The following is a 22,465-nucleotide window of genomic DNA, read 5'->3' on the forward strand; positions in this document are numbered from 1 at the left end:
AGAATTTATCGTATTGTTTGATCACCACTCATGATCAGAAAATCAGAAGTTTCTTCAGGAATGGAGGAAACAGAGATTTGAATTAAAATGCCAACAACCTCATACTAAAAAACAGGCCAACCATTTGCTATTTATTAGAAAGGTCAAGTCTGCTGCCATCAAGCTTCTGAGTATCAGGAATGCAGAACGTGTAAACCTGTATTGTTTCAAATAGCTAAGTTTGTGTGTCCACTACATTATTAGCAAGAGATTTAACATGAAATATTTTTATTCTTTATACCTACAGCACCTAGTCTTCCTAGGTGGTCTCCCATCCAAGTACTAACCAGGCCTGACCCTGCTTAGCTTTTGAGATCAGACATCAAGCTTGTTCATGGTGGCATGGCCACAGACCATGGACTGTGGATCTACTGGGATGTGAACCAGGACCTTCTGCGTGTAAAGCAGATGTGCTAACTGTTACACTATAGAACCATGTACTTTTAAATGTTGTGCTTAATATAAAAGATGATTACCAAGTCTAGACACACAGGGAAATATATAATAAATGATCTATTACAAATGTATCTATATTACATATATTACAAAATACAATACAATAATTTTATGTTTTCCAATTTCATGATAACCCATCATATAGTGAGTGGTCAAGAGCAGGATTCTGGGATCAGATTGCCTATCCTTAAAGCATTTACCACTTGTAATTTTATGAACTTCAAAGCAAATTACTTAACCTCTCTATGTTTCAGATGTGTCATATGTAAAAAGGGGGTTATGCTATTTACCATAGACAGTTGCTATGAAGATAAAATGTCACAAGATCTTGTCCTGGTGCAAATAAACACTCACTAAACACTAGCTATTACCATTACGTTACTATTGTTTCACTATAATTATTATGGATATTAACAAGTTCCAATATAATACTGAGTTTGGTATACTGGAGATGATTAAATTGATAAATATAAAATTTCATATACCTATATGAATAATGAACAAGTTTCTATATAACTCAGCTTTTTATAAAACTATATGAAAGGGTATCTATCTTAACATGTAGCTCATAAAACATTTAAATTTAAGCATTAATTCTACTAAATAACAAAATATTAACATGAGACCTATGAATCTTAAGATTATAATGACTATAGAGTTTAATCTCATTTTTTAATTTATTTATTTTGTTTTTTGAGAAAATTCAATAAACTTCTTAAAATTAAAATTATTGGGGTGACATTAGTTAATAAATCAAATAGATTTCAAGTGTACAATTCAATAATGTCATATGTATATTGCATTGTGTGTTCACCACCCAAAGTTAAATTTCCTTCCTCATCAATATCTGACTCCTCCTTACGTCATCTACTTCCCCCTTACCCATCTGATTTTTAAAATTTCAATTGTACACATAAACACATACATCTTATAACTAAAATACAGTTAAGAAATTGTCTGTATACTTTAACATTTATTGTCATTAACCCTTAGTGATTAAACAGAATAAAATGGTAGTTAACAAATAAACTATATTGGAGGTGGAGGACGCTGGGAAGGAAGATAGGAAATTACATGCAACCAGAATATCTATCTTCCTATAAAATTTAGTTTAGACATCCACTACACAGGTCTTGTATTTAGCTCAGATTCTCAGGGGTTTCTAAATATCTTATTAATTTTATTCTATCAAAAAGAATTTTTTTTTTTTGGAAAAAAGAATTGTGAACAACCTTTATCAACTAAAAAATTCAGAGCAAGAAAAAATGATCATTGAATTTATTTTCAAAACAGTGAACACATATACAAAAAAGTACCTCTTTTTTTTTTGGTGCACTGGTAAAGTGCATTAATTGACCAAATTAGTAGTAACGCTGGTTAATAAACTTGCTAGTCAAAAATTTTATACAGTTTAGACTGGATAGCCCAAATCTTAAACCACAGAAAATAATACTTTGTCTAAGAGTTTTAATTAAAGGACTGCAAGGAGACTGCTATGATTCTGATTAATTTAAGGATCACTGATAATAATAACATTTAAAAATAGTTAAAGAAACAGGGGAAAGGAAAAGCAGGAAAATGCTTTTCCTAGTCTTATTTACAGCACAATACATTATGGTTTATTGTGATTTTATTGAAAAGAATATTGTATTTATGTAGAGCATATTTTAAAAATTGTTTTTATGACGTGTTAATTACCCCCACAAAAGTGATTTTATCTCTTTTCCTATTACAAATGATTTTCCAGGAAAGTTATTAACATTCTGTGAAGGGCATTTGATATGTATATTCCAAACTCCAGCAGCATCTTTATATAAGTATAAACAGAACGATTAATTTGAAAGCCAGATACTTACTGCTAAAGTGATTTTTCCTAAAATTTCTTCTGGAATAACATCATCTAATACACTATATACATATTTGTAAAACTTATCAAACGAGGTAGACATGAGTTCCATACAGATCCAACAGTCACCCTAGAAAATAACAAATATTTGTTATTCTTATTATTAAGTACCATCTTTACTTAAAATAGAAATACAATTAGATAAAAAACAATCTTCTTTTTGTTTTGTTGTTTTTTTTTTAACCTCATGCTAGTGGTAATTTATGGCTTATTAAAGCCCTAGGCAGAATATTAAACTCATGTATATATACAAACTTATTTGGCCAGTTTTCCCCACTCTTAATTGTAAACACAGAAAGTCTTACCTAGAAAATTTTTATGCTTTTATAAAAATTTCAAATTTTGCCATAATTAAATATTAAAAATAGAAAATATGTGAGAACCTATTCATTTTCACTAATAAACAGATTACAGTAACCTTGAGATACTATAAAAACTACTTAAAATTAGTAAAAAAAAAAAAAAAAAGAAAAAAGAAAAAAATACATAAAGCAAATCCAATGCCTCAAGTCCTTATTCAAATGCCACCTCTCAGTTGCTAACAATTTTAAAATGCTTAACTGATTTAAAATGCAAGTCGACTCCCTCTTTGCATCCCCATACCCTGCTGTATTCTGTATAACTGTTATCATCTTATATAAAATATACTTTACTTATTATGTTTTTCATCTATATTTCCTATTAGAACAGACACTCCACCAGGAAGACGCTTGATAAACATTCCTTAAATGAAAGGATGCCGGCCACAATAAAACTGAATCAGTAAAAATTTGTTGGCAGCATTAGAGAGTGTTTTAAACCAGTGTGAAGGTATTATGATGATAAAACATGAGAAATAAGTTTTATACCCTTTGATAGTAAGCGCATGACTAGAAATCTAACTTAAACTAATAGTCCATACATTTCAAAAAGAAAGAAAAACAAAACAAAACTAGAACCCACTGAACTATCTCACAAGGAGAAATGGTACATTATTAAAGGGATTATCTAAAATTATTTTGAAACATACAGTTCAGAGGTATGCATGACAAAACACAATTTAAGCAGATATTATGATTGTAACATAGCAAAAGTATTTACACATATGAAGAAGGACTCAAAATACCCTGTGAGAGTGTAAACAGTTGTCGGGATGATGACAAAAATTATCTTAAATAATGGTATATGTTGTTATGAACTTACAGATCCAGATGTATCCTTAAAGATTTTCTACCACCAATCTCCTATCCCTTGTATCTGACTTGGATCGATTATGAGAGGTTAATACCCCTCACAGTAAAATGGCCTGCCCAGAACAACACTGCTAATGAGTGATACAGGCATGAATAGAATCCAGTTTATTTAACTCCTTTCTCCTATCAACACTTACAATGCAAGGATACTTAACTTAAAAGTAGAGAAATCATGTTGTGACAAGTATTGAGATGACTAATAGTACTCTTATAACAGGACCACCTGCTAAGGCATTCATGTAGCTACATGGCTTCAGAGAATACTTGTTTGTAAAGCATATGTGACACAGTAGTGACACAGTAAACTTCTACTTATATTTTCTTTATTTAAATCTTTCTTCTCTTCTTCTCTTTTTCTTTTGAGTGCTATTGTAGAATGACTTTCACCAAAGATTAACACCCCTCAGCCAAAACACACACTTGAATTTATTTTAATCTAAAGATACCAACTCAATAGATGTACTAGAATTTTTCATCACAGAAAAAGATAGCACATTTATCTCATCTACTTAGCAAAACAGTAAAGAAGGAACTGAACTTCAGTTGTATAGCAAAATGGAAAGATCACTGATATAAGAGTCTGAAACACCTGACTTATTATCCAGGCTCTCCTGCTTTCTACTTATATAAGCTTGGGCCCCCTCAATTCCTCATCTATGAAATGGGATTGCCCCAGCATCCTCAAAGGACTATATGATAAAGATCAAATGAGTAAACATATGTAAAGCACAAAACAAAATGCCTAGCAGTTGCTAAAAACTATAGTCAAGAAAATAAAGGGAGAAGGGAAAATGATGAAAAAATAGGAAGATAAACAAAAAAGACAGACAGACATGGAAATAATGGAAATAAAGGTAAGACATTAACTAAGAACTGACCACAAGAAAAGGAGGTACAAAGGAGCAATTAGCATCAGAGAGGGAAGTCTTTGGAGTTTCTAAGGCATGTGACCTGGTTTAAACTATTTATTTTGGCAGTCATTTTTGGCCATAACTAAGAATAGACAAAGGTAATGAGCTGCATCCCCCTTCCCCCCCCCCAAAAAAAGGAATGGTCTGGGCTGCTTCAAAAAGCAATGACAGCAATATTGCCTTCATGTTCAAGCGAAGAAGAAACCACATGACTAAAATACAAAAGCAGAAATTACTGGATATGGATTTACTGAAAAAAAGGTAGAGGATAATGAAACCCTAAACTACTAAAATCAAATAAGGGTTCTTAGAAACAAGATCCAGATAAAACTAATAGCTTACTTATGTACCAACAGTAACCACTTAGAAAACAAAATGACACCACTGAAACCATAGGCAGTCTTGCAGGGTTTACAGAATGATTGGTGGGAGATGAGATTATTATATATATATAGACACCACTCCCAATAGAAAGAAAAGCACCTAGGGAGAGGTAAAACGTTTATGAAAACGAGTATAAAATGTTACTAAAGAACATAACCACTTGACCAAATAGAGATGCAAAGCGTGTTTATAAATGTGAATACTTAAGATCATAAAGATGTCAAATTCCCCCATTCTAAGAATTCAATTAGATTCTAATCAAAATCATCAGCTTGCACCTGGACAAGCTGATCCTAAAACTTTCATAGAAAAGTAGAGGCAAGAATAACTCACACCATTTTAAAGAAAGGAGACTGATCTATTAGACAAATACTTTTTAGAAAGCTATTGTAAAAAAAGAGGGTGGTGTTGATACAGAGGGGTAGGGAGAGTACTATGCCAGTGGAACAGAATCAAAAGCCCCCACACGGAAATTTGATTTATGATACACATAGCAAAGAAAATAGCAACAAACGGATGGAATATTCAATGAATGCTGCCGAGACCAGTAGTTTTTCATTTAGAAAAAAGTTAAATTAGATCATACCTCAAATCATTCACAAATAAAAATATAAAAAATCCCAAATGTATTTTTTGAAAAGCAAAAGTTTAAAACTTCTTTATAAGAGCTCTTCTTGATTTCAGAGTAGGAAAATGATTTTTCCAAAAACATACATGAAAAGAATAAATCATAAAAGATAAGACCTGTTAAATTTAACTCTATTATAATGAATATTTCTGTATGATAAAGGACACCATACCAAAAGTTCAAAAGTAAGACAAAAATATCTATTCGGATGTAAAGAAACACAAAGGCTTAGTACCCTGGATTAATAAAGCATATGCTAAATTAATTAGGAAAAGACAAAACTTAATAGAATAATGGCAAAGGTATATGAATAGGGAATTCACAGAAAACATGACCTAAGTAAAAAATTCTGTACCTCACCAGTAATTAGAGAAATGTAATTTTAAAAGTGAGATACCACTTCAACCCCACCTGACTACCAAAATTGAAACATTTAATATCAAATGACAGCAATGAGATCTATAACAATAAATGCATATGGCCTACCCAACACACACACACAGACACACACACCTTTGTTATGTACAATGTGCCCAACTAAAACTACATTTCCCAGTCTTCTACGTAGAGAAGGGCAATCAACAAGATGTCAACACCAACAGTTCGTTAATAATTCCAGCACAGCCCTTTTAGTTCTTTCCTCTTCCTTCATGTGGACATGATAGCTGAACTCTAGGAGCCTACTTGGACCATGAGGCAACCTTAACAATGGAAACCACAAACCAAGTAAGCCATTAATAGTCTCCATTACTGGCACCTGAATATAATTCCTGAAAAAGAAATTCTCATTCTTACTAGGAGGAATATAAACATAACCACTATGGAGAGAAATATGACAAAATCCACTGAAGTTGAAAATATTCATTATATATAACCTAGCTATTTCTAGGTATATGCTCTACAGAATCTGTAACCTAGATTGCCAAAGAGACATGCAAAATGAATTTCATTTTTACAGTTTATGATTGCAAAAAATTAGAAAGAAGCTACGTTAGGATTATTAAAGAAACATTGAAAACTGTATATTTAATCATTAAAATACCACATAGCTATTAAAATAAAATAACTAAATTTATATATTACAAATCTCTATTTACATGGACGAATCTTAAAAACTATGCTGAATAAAAAATGCTATAGAAGATACAAACATCACAATTCCATTTATGTATAGTTTGAAAACATATAAAGCAATATCATGTGTTACTTAAGGAAAAATACATATATGGAATGTCTAGCTAAACAAACTGAAGATAACATTAACTTCAATGCAGTGTTTAGATATGGAGACTAAAAGGGGGAATGACATGGAGACGTCAATTATATTTATAATTTAAAGACAGATGAAGGGCAAATGTGCCAAATGTTAATCTGTGGTATAGGTACACTATTATTCCCCTATAATTTTCTGTATATTTGAAATATTTCATAATTTAAAAAAGTAAGAACTACTTTAAGAAACTATAAAAAGAATATTAAACCAAAATAAGCTGAAGAAAGGGAATATGAAAATGAAATTTTTTGAAATAGAAAAACAATACAGAAAATTCATATAACTGAAACTTAGTTCACTGAAACATCAATAAAATCCATAAACCTCTAGTCAGACTAATGGGAAAAAATAGAGAAGGTGCAAATTATCCATATCAGGAATGAGAGGGAGAAGGAGGAAACTTCACTACAGATATTACAGGTATAAAAATGATAATAAAAGGATTTTACAAATAACTCTGCCAAGTAATTGACAATTCAGGTGAAAGAAACAAATTTCTTCAAAGAAATGAACTACCGATGATCATTCAAGAAGAAATAGATAATTTGAATAGAACTCCATCTATGAAAGAAATTGAATTTTCTGTTGAAAATATTCCCACAAAAAAAAATCCCTCCTAGTTCAAATGGCTTTATTGGTGAATTCTACCAAATATTTACAGAAGAAATAATACCAATTCTATACAAATTCTTCCAGAAAATTGAAAATGATGGAATATTTCTCAACTTATTCTATAAGATTAATAGTGATAGAAAGCTAAAAAAAGTTATAAGAAAATTACAGATCGATCTCTCTCATGACCAGAGATATAAAACTTCTAAGTCCAATTTTGGTAAATTTAATATAACAATATACAAAAAAGAGAACACATCATAATCAAGTGGATTTATCCCAGAAATGTAACGGTTTAACATCTGAAAAGCAATTCACATGACTTGCCATATATATACATTTTTTAAATTAACACCATACGATCATCTCAAGGATATCGAAATTTTTTTGACAAACTCTAATATTCCTTCCTGATAAAAACTCTCAATAAAAGCAGGAACAAAAGGGAACTTTGTCAACCTGATAAAGAACATTTATGAAAAACCTACAGCTAACATTATCTTTGATGTTGAAAGCCTGAATGCTTTTCCCCCCTAAGATTAGAAACAAGACTAGATGTCCAATTTCACCATTTCTATTCAACAGCATAATAGAAGATCTAGCCATTGCAATCAGGAAAGAAAACAAAAAAGAAGAAAAAGTGAAGGGGAGAGGAGGGGAGTGGAGGGGAGTAGAGGGGAAGGAGAAGGGGAAGGGGAAAGGGAATGGAGGGAGAGAGAAAGGAAAGAAGGAAGCCCAAAATGGAAAGGAAGAAGTAAACTCTATTCACAGATGACATGATAATCTATGTAGAAAATGTGATGGAATCTACAAAAAGCTTCGAGAACTCATAAGTGAGTTTAACAAGGTTACGGTACACAAGATAAAAAAAATAACTTGTATTTCTACATATTAGTCACAAAACAAGAGGAAACAATTTTTTAAAAATCTCTTATTAAAGTATCAAAAAATTAAATATCTAAGGATAACTTTAACAAAAAATGTAAAAGACTTGTACAGCAAAATTGTAAAAACTGTAAACAATTTTTAAAGATGTACATAAATGAAATGAGATACCACGTGAATGGGTCCTCAGACATATCAAAATATCAATACTATCTCAATTGACCTATTGATTCAGTGTAATCCCCATCAAAACTCCCAGGGAATTTTTTTTTTTTTTTTTTTTTTTTTTTTTGGTAAAAACTGACAAGCAGATTCCAAAATCCATGTGGAAATGGGAAGGACCTCAGGAGTAAAACTTATTCTTGAAAAATAAATTTTCATTTACAGCCATGCCACCCTGAACAAGCCTGATTCTGTTTGATATCGGAAGCTAAGCAGGGTCAGGCCTGGTTAGTACTTGGATAGGAGACCACCTAGGAAGACCAGGTGCTGTAGGGGTAAAAAATAAAAAACAAGGGATGGTAAGCTGACAAGGTCCTTGTAATCTGTGACGTCAACCAAGGGTTCCCTTACCTAAAATAATATTAATAAAAATAAATTGTCAAGACCTGCACTAGCTGATCTTAAGATTTTCTATAAAGCTAGAGCAATCAAGACAGTCTGAAATTGGTGCAAAGACAGACAAAATAGACCAATGGAACAGACTTAGATAGCCTAGAAATAGACCCACACACTGATTTCTGACAAAGGTGCAAAGGGTATGCAAATGCTAAAAAGTAAACATAAATCCATACCTTTCACCATATAAAAACTAACTCCAAGTGCATGGAAAAATATAAATGTAATATCTAAAACTATAAAACTATTACAAGAAAACAGAAAATCTAAGTGACTTTGAGTTTAACAAAGATTCCTGTGATAAAAACACCAAAGCATAATATGTAAAAGAAAAACTGAGAAGCTGGCCTATTTCAGCATTAAAAACTTTTACTTTCCAAAAAAACACTGTTAAGAATATAAGAGATAAGCCACAGGTAGAGATGAGGCAAATATTTGCAATCATATAACTGATAATAAACCTGTATACAAAATACATTAGAAAAATCTCCCAAAACAAGAATAAACAAAAAAGCAATTCTTTAAAAAGATGGAGAAAAGATATGAACAGAAATTACATCAAAGAAGACATACTTAGCAAACAAGCACATGATTAGTTTGACATGATTAGTCTATAGAGAATGCAAATTAAAAATTCAATAAGATTCCACTCTGTATCTATTAGACTGGCTAACTATTAAAAAGACAGACCAACCCAACCATTGGAAAAATGTGGAAGAAATAGAACTCTCATACACTACTGCTGGAAGTTGAAAATGGTGCAACTACAGCTGATCCTTGAATAACATGTGTTTTAACTGCCCAGGTTCATTTATAGGGGGATTTTTAAAAAAAAAAAAAATATGGTCAGCTCTCTGTATCCCCTGGTTTCGTGTCCTCAGATTCAAACAATTACGGATGGAAAACAGTAATTTCAATCCATGGCTAGGAATGTGAGGATGCAGAGGGCTGACTATATGCATTGTTCTACACTGTTTTATATGAGGAACTTGAGCATCTAAGGATTTTGGTATCAACAGGGGTCCTGGAACCAATCCCCTGGAGATACTGAGGGACACTGTAGTTAAGTTGTTGGGGAATCAAGAGTTATATGCAGATTTTTGACTATGCATGGGTCAGTACCCCTAACCTCTGAGTTGTTCAAGAGTCAACTGCACTTTGAAAACCAGTTTGTCCATTTTTTTTTTAAGTTAAACATACACATACCATATGACCCAGCCATTCCACTCCCAGATACTTAAGCAAGGGAAATGAAAGCAAAGACTTGTAAGCAAATGCTCATAGTAGCTTTATTTGTAATAGACAAAAACTGGAAACAACCCAAATAAATGTGCATCAGCAGGTGGAGGAATAACAAACACAGTGGAATGCTACTAATACTACTCAGCACTCGAAAGGAACTAAATAGCGACACACACCACAACATGAATTGCAAAATAATTATGCTGAGTAAAAGAATGTTTTTAAAAAGAGTATATAATTCTGTTTACATAAAGTTCTAAAAAATGCAATTGGTGGCAGAAAGCAGATCTCTGGTTGCCTAAAGATGGTGCAAAGACAAAGTGTGTATTACTTATGGAAATTTATGAGTGATGGAGTTGTTCACTATCTTGATTATGGTGATAATTTTACAAATGCATATATTTGTTCAAACACATCAAATTGTATACTTAATATATGTGTATGTTAATAATATATCAACATTATCTCCATAAAGTTGAATTTAAAACTGAAAAGGGGGAAAGAAGAACATGAGTAGAAGTAGGAAGGAGGTGACTATATTCAGGTGTATCACTGCCTTTTATATAACCTGATGAATTTCTCTATAATCACAAGTTACTCAGAATAGTACTGCCTACACTAGAATTTCTACAACCTCAAGATACATGAAATAAGGATTTCCTTGCTATTAAATTCTAAAAATTTATAAATTTAAAGACAATTTTAAGTGAATCTAAAGTTATTTTTATTCTTCAATACTATTAAGTTCTTTTTGTTGTTGTTTACAAAATCTAAAACTGAATTTAGAAACTTGTGCAATTATGGGTCTTAATAACTTATCAAAATCAAATCCAACTTGTACTTTAGGCTTTTTATTAGAGCTTCGTACCATCTAAAAAAGAAATATATATAGTTAGAAATAATGGCAACAAATAAGTTACCAACTTCGGCATTAAATAATATTTATTCACTACTCTGAATAGAACTTTCAGAGACTCGAAATTACCCGACAGCAAGATTAATCTCTACATAGTACCTTCAAGAAGAAAAATAATATCTCAAAAGCCTCCTGATTGGTGGCTGATTAAATAAGACCAAAACCTGATGTCTTGTGGTCATATAAATTATGTGAAATGAAATATTCTGAAAGGTACCTCATAGTGACAGAAATTAAAAACATCTGTCTCTCTCTTTATGGTGGTAAGGTAAAAAGTCCTGACTGCATACAGTCGCTTCCATTCTTTCCTGTCATAAACCCTGAATTTTGTGTCTATTATTAGAACCAAAGGTTATGTCGCCCAAAAGATATCTTCAAGTAATCAATATTTCTCTAAATACTTATTTAAATGTATTTAACATTTTTAATCTACAACTTTAGGAGACACACTTTGACTATGCACTCTTTGAAGGTGAACTTTCTGCTTCTAAAACTTCATTATTCATTATTCAGAAAGTACCTATTATTTCGTACATTCTAAGATTGGCAGGGGAAAGGAGAGATTCAAGTTCACTCTATCTAGGCATTTTGTGATGCTATACAACTTAACTGTATTGTTCCTAAGCTTTCATCTTATATTTAAAAAATCATAATGCTTTAAGAGCAGATAATATTTTAAATTAAACTAAAAGTTCTTCAACCTTGGACCACTTGTGGTATAACAGAAAGAACAGTGAGATTTTTGTCTTTGAATCCCCATCTCTGACATTTACTGGTCATGTCACTTTTGTCAAATTAGTACTCAAATCTCAAGTTTCCTCTCTGGAAAAAGTAGATAATACCACCAAATTCCCTGAAACTGTTGTAAAGATAATATTTGTGTAAACTATAGATGTTAGGGCTTATAGCTACATATCTCAACTCCCTTCAACCTTCCTGAGAAATAAAACTAAATTGTACCCAGCTATTCAAAAGAACCCAAAAGGATACCATTCAGATACTATTCCAAGCTTTTTGTTTCATTTCCAATAACTTTCCAATCACAGATATCACTTACTCTGCCTTCTTTTCATAAAATCAGATTTCCACACTATCTAGCCTGGGACTATGTAATTAAATGTTGCTTAAATGAATGAATAAATGAACATGAGAAATAAACTGGTGCATTAGAGCACTGGGGAGGTGAATTAGGGTTAACCAAGAACCAGTGAACGTCTATAATAACAGTGAACACAGCACTGGAAAAGGTGACTATGGCATCTAGTCAGGTGAGAAAATCTAGTCCAATCCCAAAATAACTATTGTTCAAGTGGTCCAGGGATTAAGAACTTTTAGTTTAATTTAAAATATAATCTCCTTTTCAAATATTATGACCTTCAAGTATTATAAGAGGAAAGCTTAGGAATGATACCATTAAGTTGTATAATGCCACAATGCATAAGATTTGAATAGTAAAGTAGCCAGAGGATTTAGTGATTATGAAAAATAAAAACACAGTATGAGGAAGAAGGGGAGAGGAGATAGTAAGATTCTTGTGCAATATGAAGGAAGTTCCAGATTCATGATCTTACTAACAGAATAACATTATATAATACTTAGGTCGAGGATACAGTCAGGTGCCTGAATACATGGCCATATACTGATACAATGTAATATGGATGTTAAATGCAGAAGTTATGAAATTCAATGTATCTGCCATAAAAATGAATATTCAAGTTATAAAAAGTTCAGAGACAAGAATAAAAAGAAACTACGTGAGTCTGTCTACAGTTAATTAGTGATTCACCAAAGAAACAGGCTCTATCATGAAGTAGAACGCTTCTAGTTATTAGAGTTACCTACTAAAAGCACAGAAAAATAAATTTAAAAAAAATTAGGATTGGGTGGAGAATTAATTGACTAGCCCCTAAAGTCTTCTCCAACTATAAGATTTCATAAATTTCCATTCAGTGTTACATGCAGTCCTGTCTTACAACACAGCAGAGTTTAAGTTTCAATAACTGCAACAAAAACCCCAAGGCTTCCCTCTATGATCCATTCCCAAAATGGAGAGAGGAGTGGGAGGGGATTTTCTTTACCAATTCATAACAACTCCACTAGCACCACCTCATCCTAACATTTTAAAAAAGAGAATGGCATTTTTTTCAGAGTATTTAAAATACTTAAGAGTTCAGTTAAACTCCTACTAACCTAACTATCACATGCATATGACAAATGTCCAGGACGTCATAAAGTATTTGATTCATTTACAGCTCCAGCTTTATGCCCTGGCCCTAACTCATTTCCATGAATTAATTAGGTAGTGAGATGACTGGAAATGAAGAAGAGGGTTGACAGTTGGAAGCAGAAGTGATAATCCACGTCAGGACACAGAATAACCAGAGGCCAATATAAGAAACATGATTATGAGACAAAGAAATTGCACAGTTGTAGTTCCTACATTAAAATCTAGATAACAGAATTAGATAAAAAATTTCTATTATACTTAATTTCTATGTCTGATAGTTTTATTGAGGCTTGTGGGTGGGTATGAATAAATGCTTATATTAAATGTAGATACATTTGATGACAGAAATTAATTAAAGTGTTAATATGGAGTGGGATATACTGAGGGAGTCCAAGGCCAAAAGAGATAGATCTAAACCTATAGCAAAAGGGTTAATATTTAGAAGTCAGTTGATTTGTCAGGCTCTTAAAGTACAGAGAATATTCATAAATGAAGAAAGAAAATATGGATTCACAAATAACAATCATTAAAAAACGTATGAGATTCACCCCATAACCAAAGGAACAATGAGTGGTAGAAATTAATGTATAGATTACCATGGGTATATACTAAAATAGTGAGACATTAACTCATTACTAATATATAGCACTCAACTGACGATATGAATCTAATCCTGCCACCCTGTTATTTATTCCAATTACATATTTATTTCTCAACTAAAAACCAAATAGCTTATTCCTACCTCTCTGAAGAGTGCACCATAAAACTGAACAATGTACGGGCAATCACTACTCCGCATTACTACATCCAAATCCATAAGAAGTTGTTTTTGTTCTTTTTCATCCACTGTTGACCGAATTCTCTGGAAAAGAAAGACAAAAGATGTCATAAAAACATAAAACAATTTTAGAAACCTGAGAAAAACCGCTACCACAACAAGACTGAAAATTTCCAAGCAAATTTCACAAATACTAACCAGACATAAAAATTACCATCTTTTTTATACTTAACAAGAACAATTTTTATCACGGAAAAAACAAACAACAATAACAAAAAAAAAAAAACACTTAGGAATTTTTATTTTTAACAAAATAGCACTTAGTGATTCTTAAAGGACACAGGGTTTTTAACCATAAGCAATCACTGATGATGCTGGAAGTTATGCAACAAAGTTCTTAAGTAGTGAAAATGAACCCATGTGCAAGAAAAAGAAAAAAAAATCATAATGAGCTATAAAAAGTTATGTGAATAATCATAAGTAGCTTCACATATACTTTTAATCACCATTTCAGAATTGTATGAAATACAGGCATTCATTCCAAGAACAGCCCTCTTCACTCCCTGGCATCCATACACCACAGCATCCTCATTGATTAGAGACAAAACATAATTCAGAACAGGTAAAAGTGAGAACTAGTGCTGAGGCAGCACAGAGATTACAATCCATGTCTCCCAAACCCTAGACTGAAATTCTCCCCCTTCACCACACTCTGTATGGTAAAAACAAAAAGTTTATGCGTCAGAATGCAGGGTAGTATAAACCTGTTAAAGAAAACCTAAAAATGAGGAACTAGAGTGTTCTCTGTCTATCCCTAAGCTGTGGAAGCCCTCCTTAGTACGTGGCAGACCTGGGGTATATCCCTAACCCGCCTGTACAACCTCTCTGCACAATCCTAAAAACTTCCACAAACTCCCCAGGAACAGTATAGTATAAGGAGATGGCAGAGGAATAGTTTCCACTGCATTAGAGAGACAGGACAGAATCAAGTTCAGAAATGGTAAAACATTAATAATAAAGTTATAGTTTAACATCAAGGCGTGCAAACAACTTTTGTTCTCATAAAAAAATTCACAATGTCATACCATGCCACTGTGTACAATATATAGCACATACTTACAAGGCAAGTTAGAATAAAAAATACACAAGGTGGCATTTTGTCTTCCAAAGACTTCAAAGGTAACTGTCCTCAATATTCTTGAAAGGGATGAAGGCAGTCAATTAAGTTCCTGAACCCATTTTACAGAAGAGAAGCCAGAGGCACAGAGATACAACAGATGTATTCCACGTGACATGAAAATAGCAGTTTTATAATGAATAGAAGAAGCAGGTTCTCTTATTTTCATTTTTCCACACTAAATGAGGAATTTCATATATCCCTAACACAACGAATTTAATTTTGCTACTTAAATTGTATACTCTACTAGCTCCAATACTTCATACCAAATAAAATTTACTGGCATCCATCTTGTGTCCACTGATTTAACTTAATTTTTACACTATCACTGCCCAGATAAACAAGAAGAAAAAAAATTAAAAATAAAAACAAAATAAGACTAGTATTTGAAAATTTTCCTTCTTCCTCTCATTTCTTCATTTTCATAGTTTAGGAATTAATAATCTTGCTTTATGATCAACATAAGAGTAATATTTGCTCAAAAATGATATTTTCAAAAAGTCAAACTAGCCCAGAGATGTAATTTGTATTTGTTCAAAACAGGACACTTTTTAAAACATTTTAATTACACTTATTCCTATTTTAAAAACATAACTTTAAAAGTGTAGTTATGAAAATACTAATTTGGGAAGACGATTATTTTTTAAAAGACTTAATAATTCCATATATCTAAATTTAAAAGACAAAAACCTGGCAATTAGAGACAAACAGGAATGAAAGAGCAAATGATGCTTTGGTTGGGGAAGATTTTCAGCTACTAAAGAATTCTCACTATTAAAAGATTAAAAAACTTTTTTAAAAAGTATTTTTATTTATATGGATATATTGGCAAATGTAAACATACCAGCATACACACTTATAAAACGTTATTTTAAAAGATGCCCTCTTTGCTGGTTTATTTTTTCTTTCCCTAAACTAGTTACACAGTTTTCTAAATTTAATATTTGTACAAATGCTTATATTTCAACTATTGAAAAGAACACTACAGTCAAAACCTCAACCGTTATCAATACCTGACTCTTGGAGACCAATTTCCAAAAACAATGCTGTAGCTATAGAAAGGATACATGTTACTGCATGAACTGGAGGCCTAACTGAAATACCAACATTGGATTAATATCTAATACTCAATCCCTGACAGGATTATTGTTAACAAGAACGTGGAGATAATCCCTGGCAAAGCTCTAACCATTGAGATCAGCACGGCAGGAAATCTATTCATCTGTAAAATATCCTTTAATGCCGGTGCTAGTACAAAATAGAATGGGGCTGATGGAAGGCGTACCTGAAAATGATTCTGCCCCTGGATGCTTGTCAAAAGATTAACACCTCCTCATGCTCTCTGAACATCTTGTCCACGTGACAGGCAGTGGGTAGAAGAGTAGCTGCTGGTATTGTATTTGTTTGGTATCAGGCAAGTATAGCTAACTTTTAATTATACTTAAGTTTTAGGGTTATATTACATTTATTATATGTAAGCACTCTATAAAATAAACTAATTCGAAGAGTCTAAAGGACTCAAAAATGGGATTCACTACAAATACCTATAATAGCTATAGCTTCATATAGATATTAATTCAATAATTCAATAAATGATTAAAGTTGGAGAATACTTAATGATAATCTATGTTTCATCAGAGAATACTTAGCAACAAAAGTCACTACCAGGAAAGTTTTTCTAATGGAACATCAAAACGAAATGTATGGAAAAGATTTCTACCATTTGAATTAAATAAGGCCAAGATTCTCTAATATTAAGGGAGCATTATCATTTAAAATGGAACATATCAATGAGAATAAACTTCCCTTCCCCTTATAAAGCTGTCCTTATTTGAAGGCACTGGAAAATGGAAGCACAAAGGTAAAGCCAATTATATTACTGGAAATTTTCTTATAAGTGGGATGTTCAGAAATCAAAAGTATTGATAAAGGCCTTGAATTTCAGGAAACTTTCATTTATTTATATCACAAATGTAAGGTAGATAAGGCTGATATTCCTTTAGCCTCAGCGAATTTTTTTTTCTTCTCAAAAAGAGTGGGGATGAAAAGCCCACCTAAGTCCACAAAATATTTAAGAAAATCATCTCAAGGACCTAAACTTTCTAAAAAGTTTCATATCACTCAAATGTCAAAACTCATTAAAATCACTCTTGTTTCTTCATTATAGGGATATTGAGCTCTTGTACTTGTCACTATTTTATTAATCTGCATTATTATATAATGCTCTCAGGACAAATTATAAATTCAAACTATACTTTTGAAAATCAATACATATCACTTTTCCAATAATAAACTATTTTTAAATTATAAGTTTTACTTTATTTGGAGTAAAGTAGAGAAAACACTTGAAATCAAAACAAGGATTACTATCCTATATATATAAGCAGTTTTCCATAGGGAAGTAATTTATATACTTGAAGCTAAAAAAATTTTTTCTTGATTGATGTCCAAATCTGTATTTAATTTAAGGTTGTTTTATACTTCTAATAAAGCTTTAAAAGTAAGTAAATACCAATAAAAACAGCATGTATAGGTCAGCAATAACAAAATGATTCCAATTAAGTCATTTACGGACAAAGGGAAAAGGTAAAATTAAATTCCTAGCTCTCTTGTTTTATGACTATTAGTGTTATACATGGTTCTCGTCCAATTAAAAAAAAAAAAATCCAAAGAGCCTCCATTTCTAAAACAGCCAATCTAACTCATGCCATTGGCTGGAGCAGCCACAAATTCAGTTACTAGGACTACCATATAGATTAAACTATATGGGTAGTTTAATCTATATGGTAGATGACCATATAGATCCCGGCTTAGAGGAGGGGAAAATAGGTCATCATTATTCTTGACAGACTTGGAGTATAGAAAGATTGATGACAAGTCATATATGTTCTTGATTAAAAATAGTAGTTTCACAATGTGTATGGCTGATGTTCACTGCTAGGATCTGAACATTCCAGGCAAAAAAGAAACAAGTCATCTGCAAATATATCAGTAATCGAGAACTGAGGAGTCCTGGAACTGACTTAGAAAGATAAAACTTAAAAACAGCAACATATACTGATAAAAATATACTTATAAAATGCCTATCAATTATAACTAATAATCTTTTGTTTTGTTTTATTATTTTTGTTTGTTTTTGTTTTGAAATAGAGAAAATACATGGAGAAATGAAATGTGGGGAATCGAAGAAATGGAAAAACCAATGTGGATGGGCATGACCACTAGTGCTGGCAGATAAGGTCTCTAACTTCTTATGTGACAAATTCTTGTCAGGTTTTATAGGGCTCAGCTAAGGGTCCAGAGGGCAGTATAACAAGGTAATAAGAGTAAGGTAGGTGCACATGTTTATCTTTAGCTGCACATGTTTATCTTTAGCTGCTTAGAGTAAGTTAAGAACAAGGTACAAAAGCGTATGCAAATGTGAAAAAAAGGAGAGTTCGCAAATGTAAATTAGGACATGGACACCATTAAACTTAGCAAGATGATGGATTCAATAACTATGGGGTAAATCAGTGTATGGCTTTAAAGATCATTCCAGGCATTGATTAAAAGTATCTCACATGGAATAAAATAATGGAAGCTATTAGTATTTTGGCCATTAGCAACGCAAAGTGTTACTTTCAATATATCACCAACCCAAAGCAGAACACCAAAATGTATTTACTCTTCAGTAAAGCTGTGTAAGATCTGCTATCATTTGCAGGTCACTAAAACTCATATTTCAGTGACTGTAGTTCATTGCTCTACATTAGCACTTATCTTTACCTAAAGTTACCAAAAGTATTTATAATCCATATTTCGAGTATTTGCCAAATGTCTTGTCAAAATGATATGATGTTAGAACCACCACTCATAGAACAAGAATGAAATCAAAAGCTCTCTGTATTGACTTTTTATACCAAGTGGACATTGATAAATATTACCCATGTGCAAATCCTAGAACTGGAGTATAAGCAAACATATCTCATGGGATCTTAAGCGGAACTTCTCTCCACAGAAAATAAAAAATGATATAGTGAAGGTTCAACAGCCTTTCATTTAAAATCAAAAGGTGAAAAGAACAAGGATTATTTTAATTGATATAGTTATAATAATGATTTTGAAAATGTGTCCAGCTCCTGGGATCTACAAACACCAATACGGCTCTTCCATAAATGCACCCTTGTTCAATAAGCATTCCTTGCTAAAGATCCCACATAAGGTTAGTCTATGAATAAAATATGAAGGGGAGTCCATTGCCAGTTAGTGGCTGACTTCACATCAACCTAAATCAGTGACGTACGGGATAGAAGAGCAAGGATTAATTACACTTAGATCTGCAAGTGTCCCCTTGGATCCTAACAAACATTCTGATCCTTACAAACAGGCTGCTTTCTTAGCAGAAATATCCAGAATTTAGTTCTAATACAAATTGGACAATCCCCAAAACCACTGCAGCACATCACTGTGCTATCACCTTCTTGGGTGGGCAGGAAATCTTAGATATTCTTACTTTCCTAATTTCAGAACAAAGATTCTATATCCCACAGATGCTGCAAGACTCTTCTTATCTCTGCTGCACAGGTTCATCATTAGCTGCTAAAGAGTCTTCCAAATAGATCACAAACAAAGATGGCCATGATATCTCACAGTGCCATCACTAATAAAGTCCAACCAGACAACAACATTAGCCAAAACCAACAGTAAAAAAAGAAGCCAAGTATTTGGAATGTTAATCACAGATTCAAAATTGGTTTTCATGTTAAAAAGTAACAAAGTATCTGCTAAATTGTTTTAAATTATTACAACACATGCTTTCACTTAAATAAGAAATACCTGATTGAGCCCATATCATTTTATGCTTCCTAATGTTGCTAAAATGTTGTAGTATTGAAAATGAAAAGTTGAAGTAGATCACTTCCAAGGCTGCCCTCTAATCAGCCTTGATTTTGAACTCAGGTCCCTTATGTAGTAGAGTTAAAACTCCAAGTGTACATGTTTCTTTTGCTATTGATCCTAGTGATTTTCACAGTGTGGGTTCATTCAGTTTACAGAATTGTACATACACGTCAGTAAATAAAAGAGACAAAATTAGTACTATTTTAGTTGATGTAAGGGAAAGGAAATGGGAACCCTGCCTACCCATATTGGAAGTCCTTAGGGCATGAGCTCAGAATGCTTGGGGTCCACATGGGTTGGAAATGGTTGCTTTGGATGAACTTTAATCACCAATTATGATTAACCCTGCCAAAGAGCCCGATACCTACTTTAGAGAACAGTGATTGCGTTTGTCTAATTTTCATTCAGTGGTTATCCCACCATCATGCAAAATGGGGCATTAAATACATGTTATTTGCAGAGAATGCTGATCAAAGCCAGAAGTCCCCAACCAGAGTTAAAGGCTGTCTTTCCTGAGCTTTAGAAGACCCTGTGGTAACAATGGTTTTGCCCTCAGCAGCCTTATGACTCAGGCAGAGTTGGACAAACTGGTAATATTACTTCTACTCACAGAAGAGTAAGGCCCATTTCCTCAGGGGTATGCAATTAAAACTGAAAGGTTAAAATTTTCCACATCTTTGGTTCTAACAAAGAACTCCACTGGCAGCTTGAGGATTGTCCTCAGGCCAAATGTCAAAAAATTATTGTAAATATAATTCTTACAATGTTATCTTACCGAATCTGATTTGTTATATCTAACTGATTTTTATATTAAGCTTTTGAGATTATTATTTCCAGAAACTAAGAAATCTTTTCAGACATTTCTTATATGTGGCAAAATAAATTTGGGGAAGGGCTCCTTCAAAACTAAAAATGAGAAATAATAATTTAAAAATCAGGCTAATTGCACAGTTCATTTTACTACAGATACTGCAAGTAAATCTTAAGGATAATTTCCAGGATCAGCTTAATATTTAATAAAGTAATCCTTCTATAGTCCCAAGAGCATATTAAAACACTACTATAGAGCTACTTTGAGTGTAAATCTCATTTCACCAACGGCAATGGAAAACTCACAGGAGAGTCAACCATTGTTTCATAGTTCATTAAAATCTCTACAGTTCTAATCTCAGAGCTAAACATCATGGGTACTCAGTAATTCACTTTCTACATGTAAACTATCAAATCTAACTCCTTAATCATATTGCCTCTATGTATTTGTACTTGTCAATCTGGTCTAAGAAGGGAACGAACTCAGGTGTGATAAAAAGATAAGCTTTTTCAAAGAGAACGATAAATATATTTCAAAATTTGTAACAGATGGCATATATCGGTCATCAAATTGGCATTAAACTTTAAATGTATATTAAGGCAAAAACACTCCTTCAGTATTGTATGAAGTCATGGAATCCAATAGTACACTCCATCAATACGCTGATTAATATGTTCTATTACAACTCTTCCCATTCTAAACTATTATGCTTGCTCAAGAATTCAAGGTGATAAACAAAGTAGACAGTATCAAATAGTTGGTACAGATGTGACTATTATCAGTCTGTTGGTCCTATAACTGCCTTAGAAGCATTTCTAAAAGTTGGAATTTTTAATAGCATTCCAACAAAAGTTCTCAAAATAAGGTCAGATTACAAATGACAGACAAGAACTTTCTAATTTCACTCTCAAATTCCTTCAAAACTTGAGCAAGCATTATGCAGTTTCAAATGTTATCAAATTAATAAAAAAAATTTTTTAACATCAAAATGAAGTACCTTCTTTATTTACCTTTAAATCTATTAACTATGGCTAAAGTCAATCCAGATTACTGAAACGGATCATGATGTTGATCAGTACAGTAAAACATAAATAACACAGACTGAAAAAAGCAGGACATAATTATTTAAAAGTACTTTCCCCAGTACTAGGAAGAAAAGTTTAGAACTTTAGTTATATGGATTTCCCTTAAGACCCGGCCAAATATAACTGGAATATCACACACAGAAAATATAGGGCAATGCAATACTCATACAGAAAAGTCTAAATAAACTGACTTTCTTTCCACACACCCTGCAGTAGCACAAAATAAAAACAGAGAAATAATCTCATATTCCAAGAAAAACATTTTATTTCAACAGAAAATCCAGAGCAGAGATCTTAGCCTCTTCATTGTTAGAGGGTCTACAAGATATTTGCAAACATATGTATATATGTATGCATCTTTCTGAGGAGAGAGTCTATAGTTCTCATCATATTGTGAAAAAAAATTA

At 32.4% G+C, this 22,465-nt stretch overlaps 1 protein-coding gene and 1 pseudogene across 4 annotated transcripts in view; one reads left to right on the forward strand and one right to left on the reverse strand.

Annotated features, from left to right (window-relative positions):
* The window catches only part of MAP2K4 (mitogen-activated protein kinase kinase 4), a 100,202-nt gene that overhangs the window by 19,600 nt on the left and 58,137 nt on the right, over window positions 1-22,465 (reverse strand). For all 4 annotated transcript variants that reach the window (XM_016158073.2, XM_016158072.2, XM_016158071.2 and 1 more), the window contains 2 exons: window positions 14,072-14,191; window positions 2,352-2,471 (listed from right to left, as the gene is read on the reverse strand). In XM_016158073.2, coding sequence (XP_016013559.1) covers window positions 2,352-2,471; window positions 14,072-14,191 — 240 coding nt within the window. The remainder of the gene's footprint in view (window positions 1-2,351; window positions 2,472-14,071; window positions 14,192-22,465) is intronic.
* LOC118604099 lies at window positions 8,706-8,824 on the forward strand (annotated as a pseudogene).

This window comes from Rousettus aegyptiacus, unplaced genomic scaffold, assembly GCF_014176215.1.
Source record: "Rousettus aegyptiacus isolate mRouAeg1 unplaced genomic scaffold, mRouAeg1.p scaffold_m13_p_6, whole genome shotgun sequence".
NCBI lineage: Eukaryota > Metazoa > Chordata > Mammalia > Chiroptera > Pteropodidae > Rousettus > Rousettus aegyptiacus.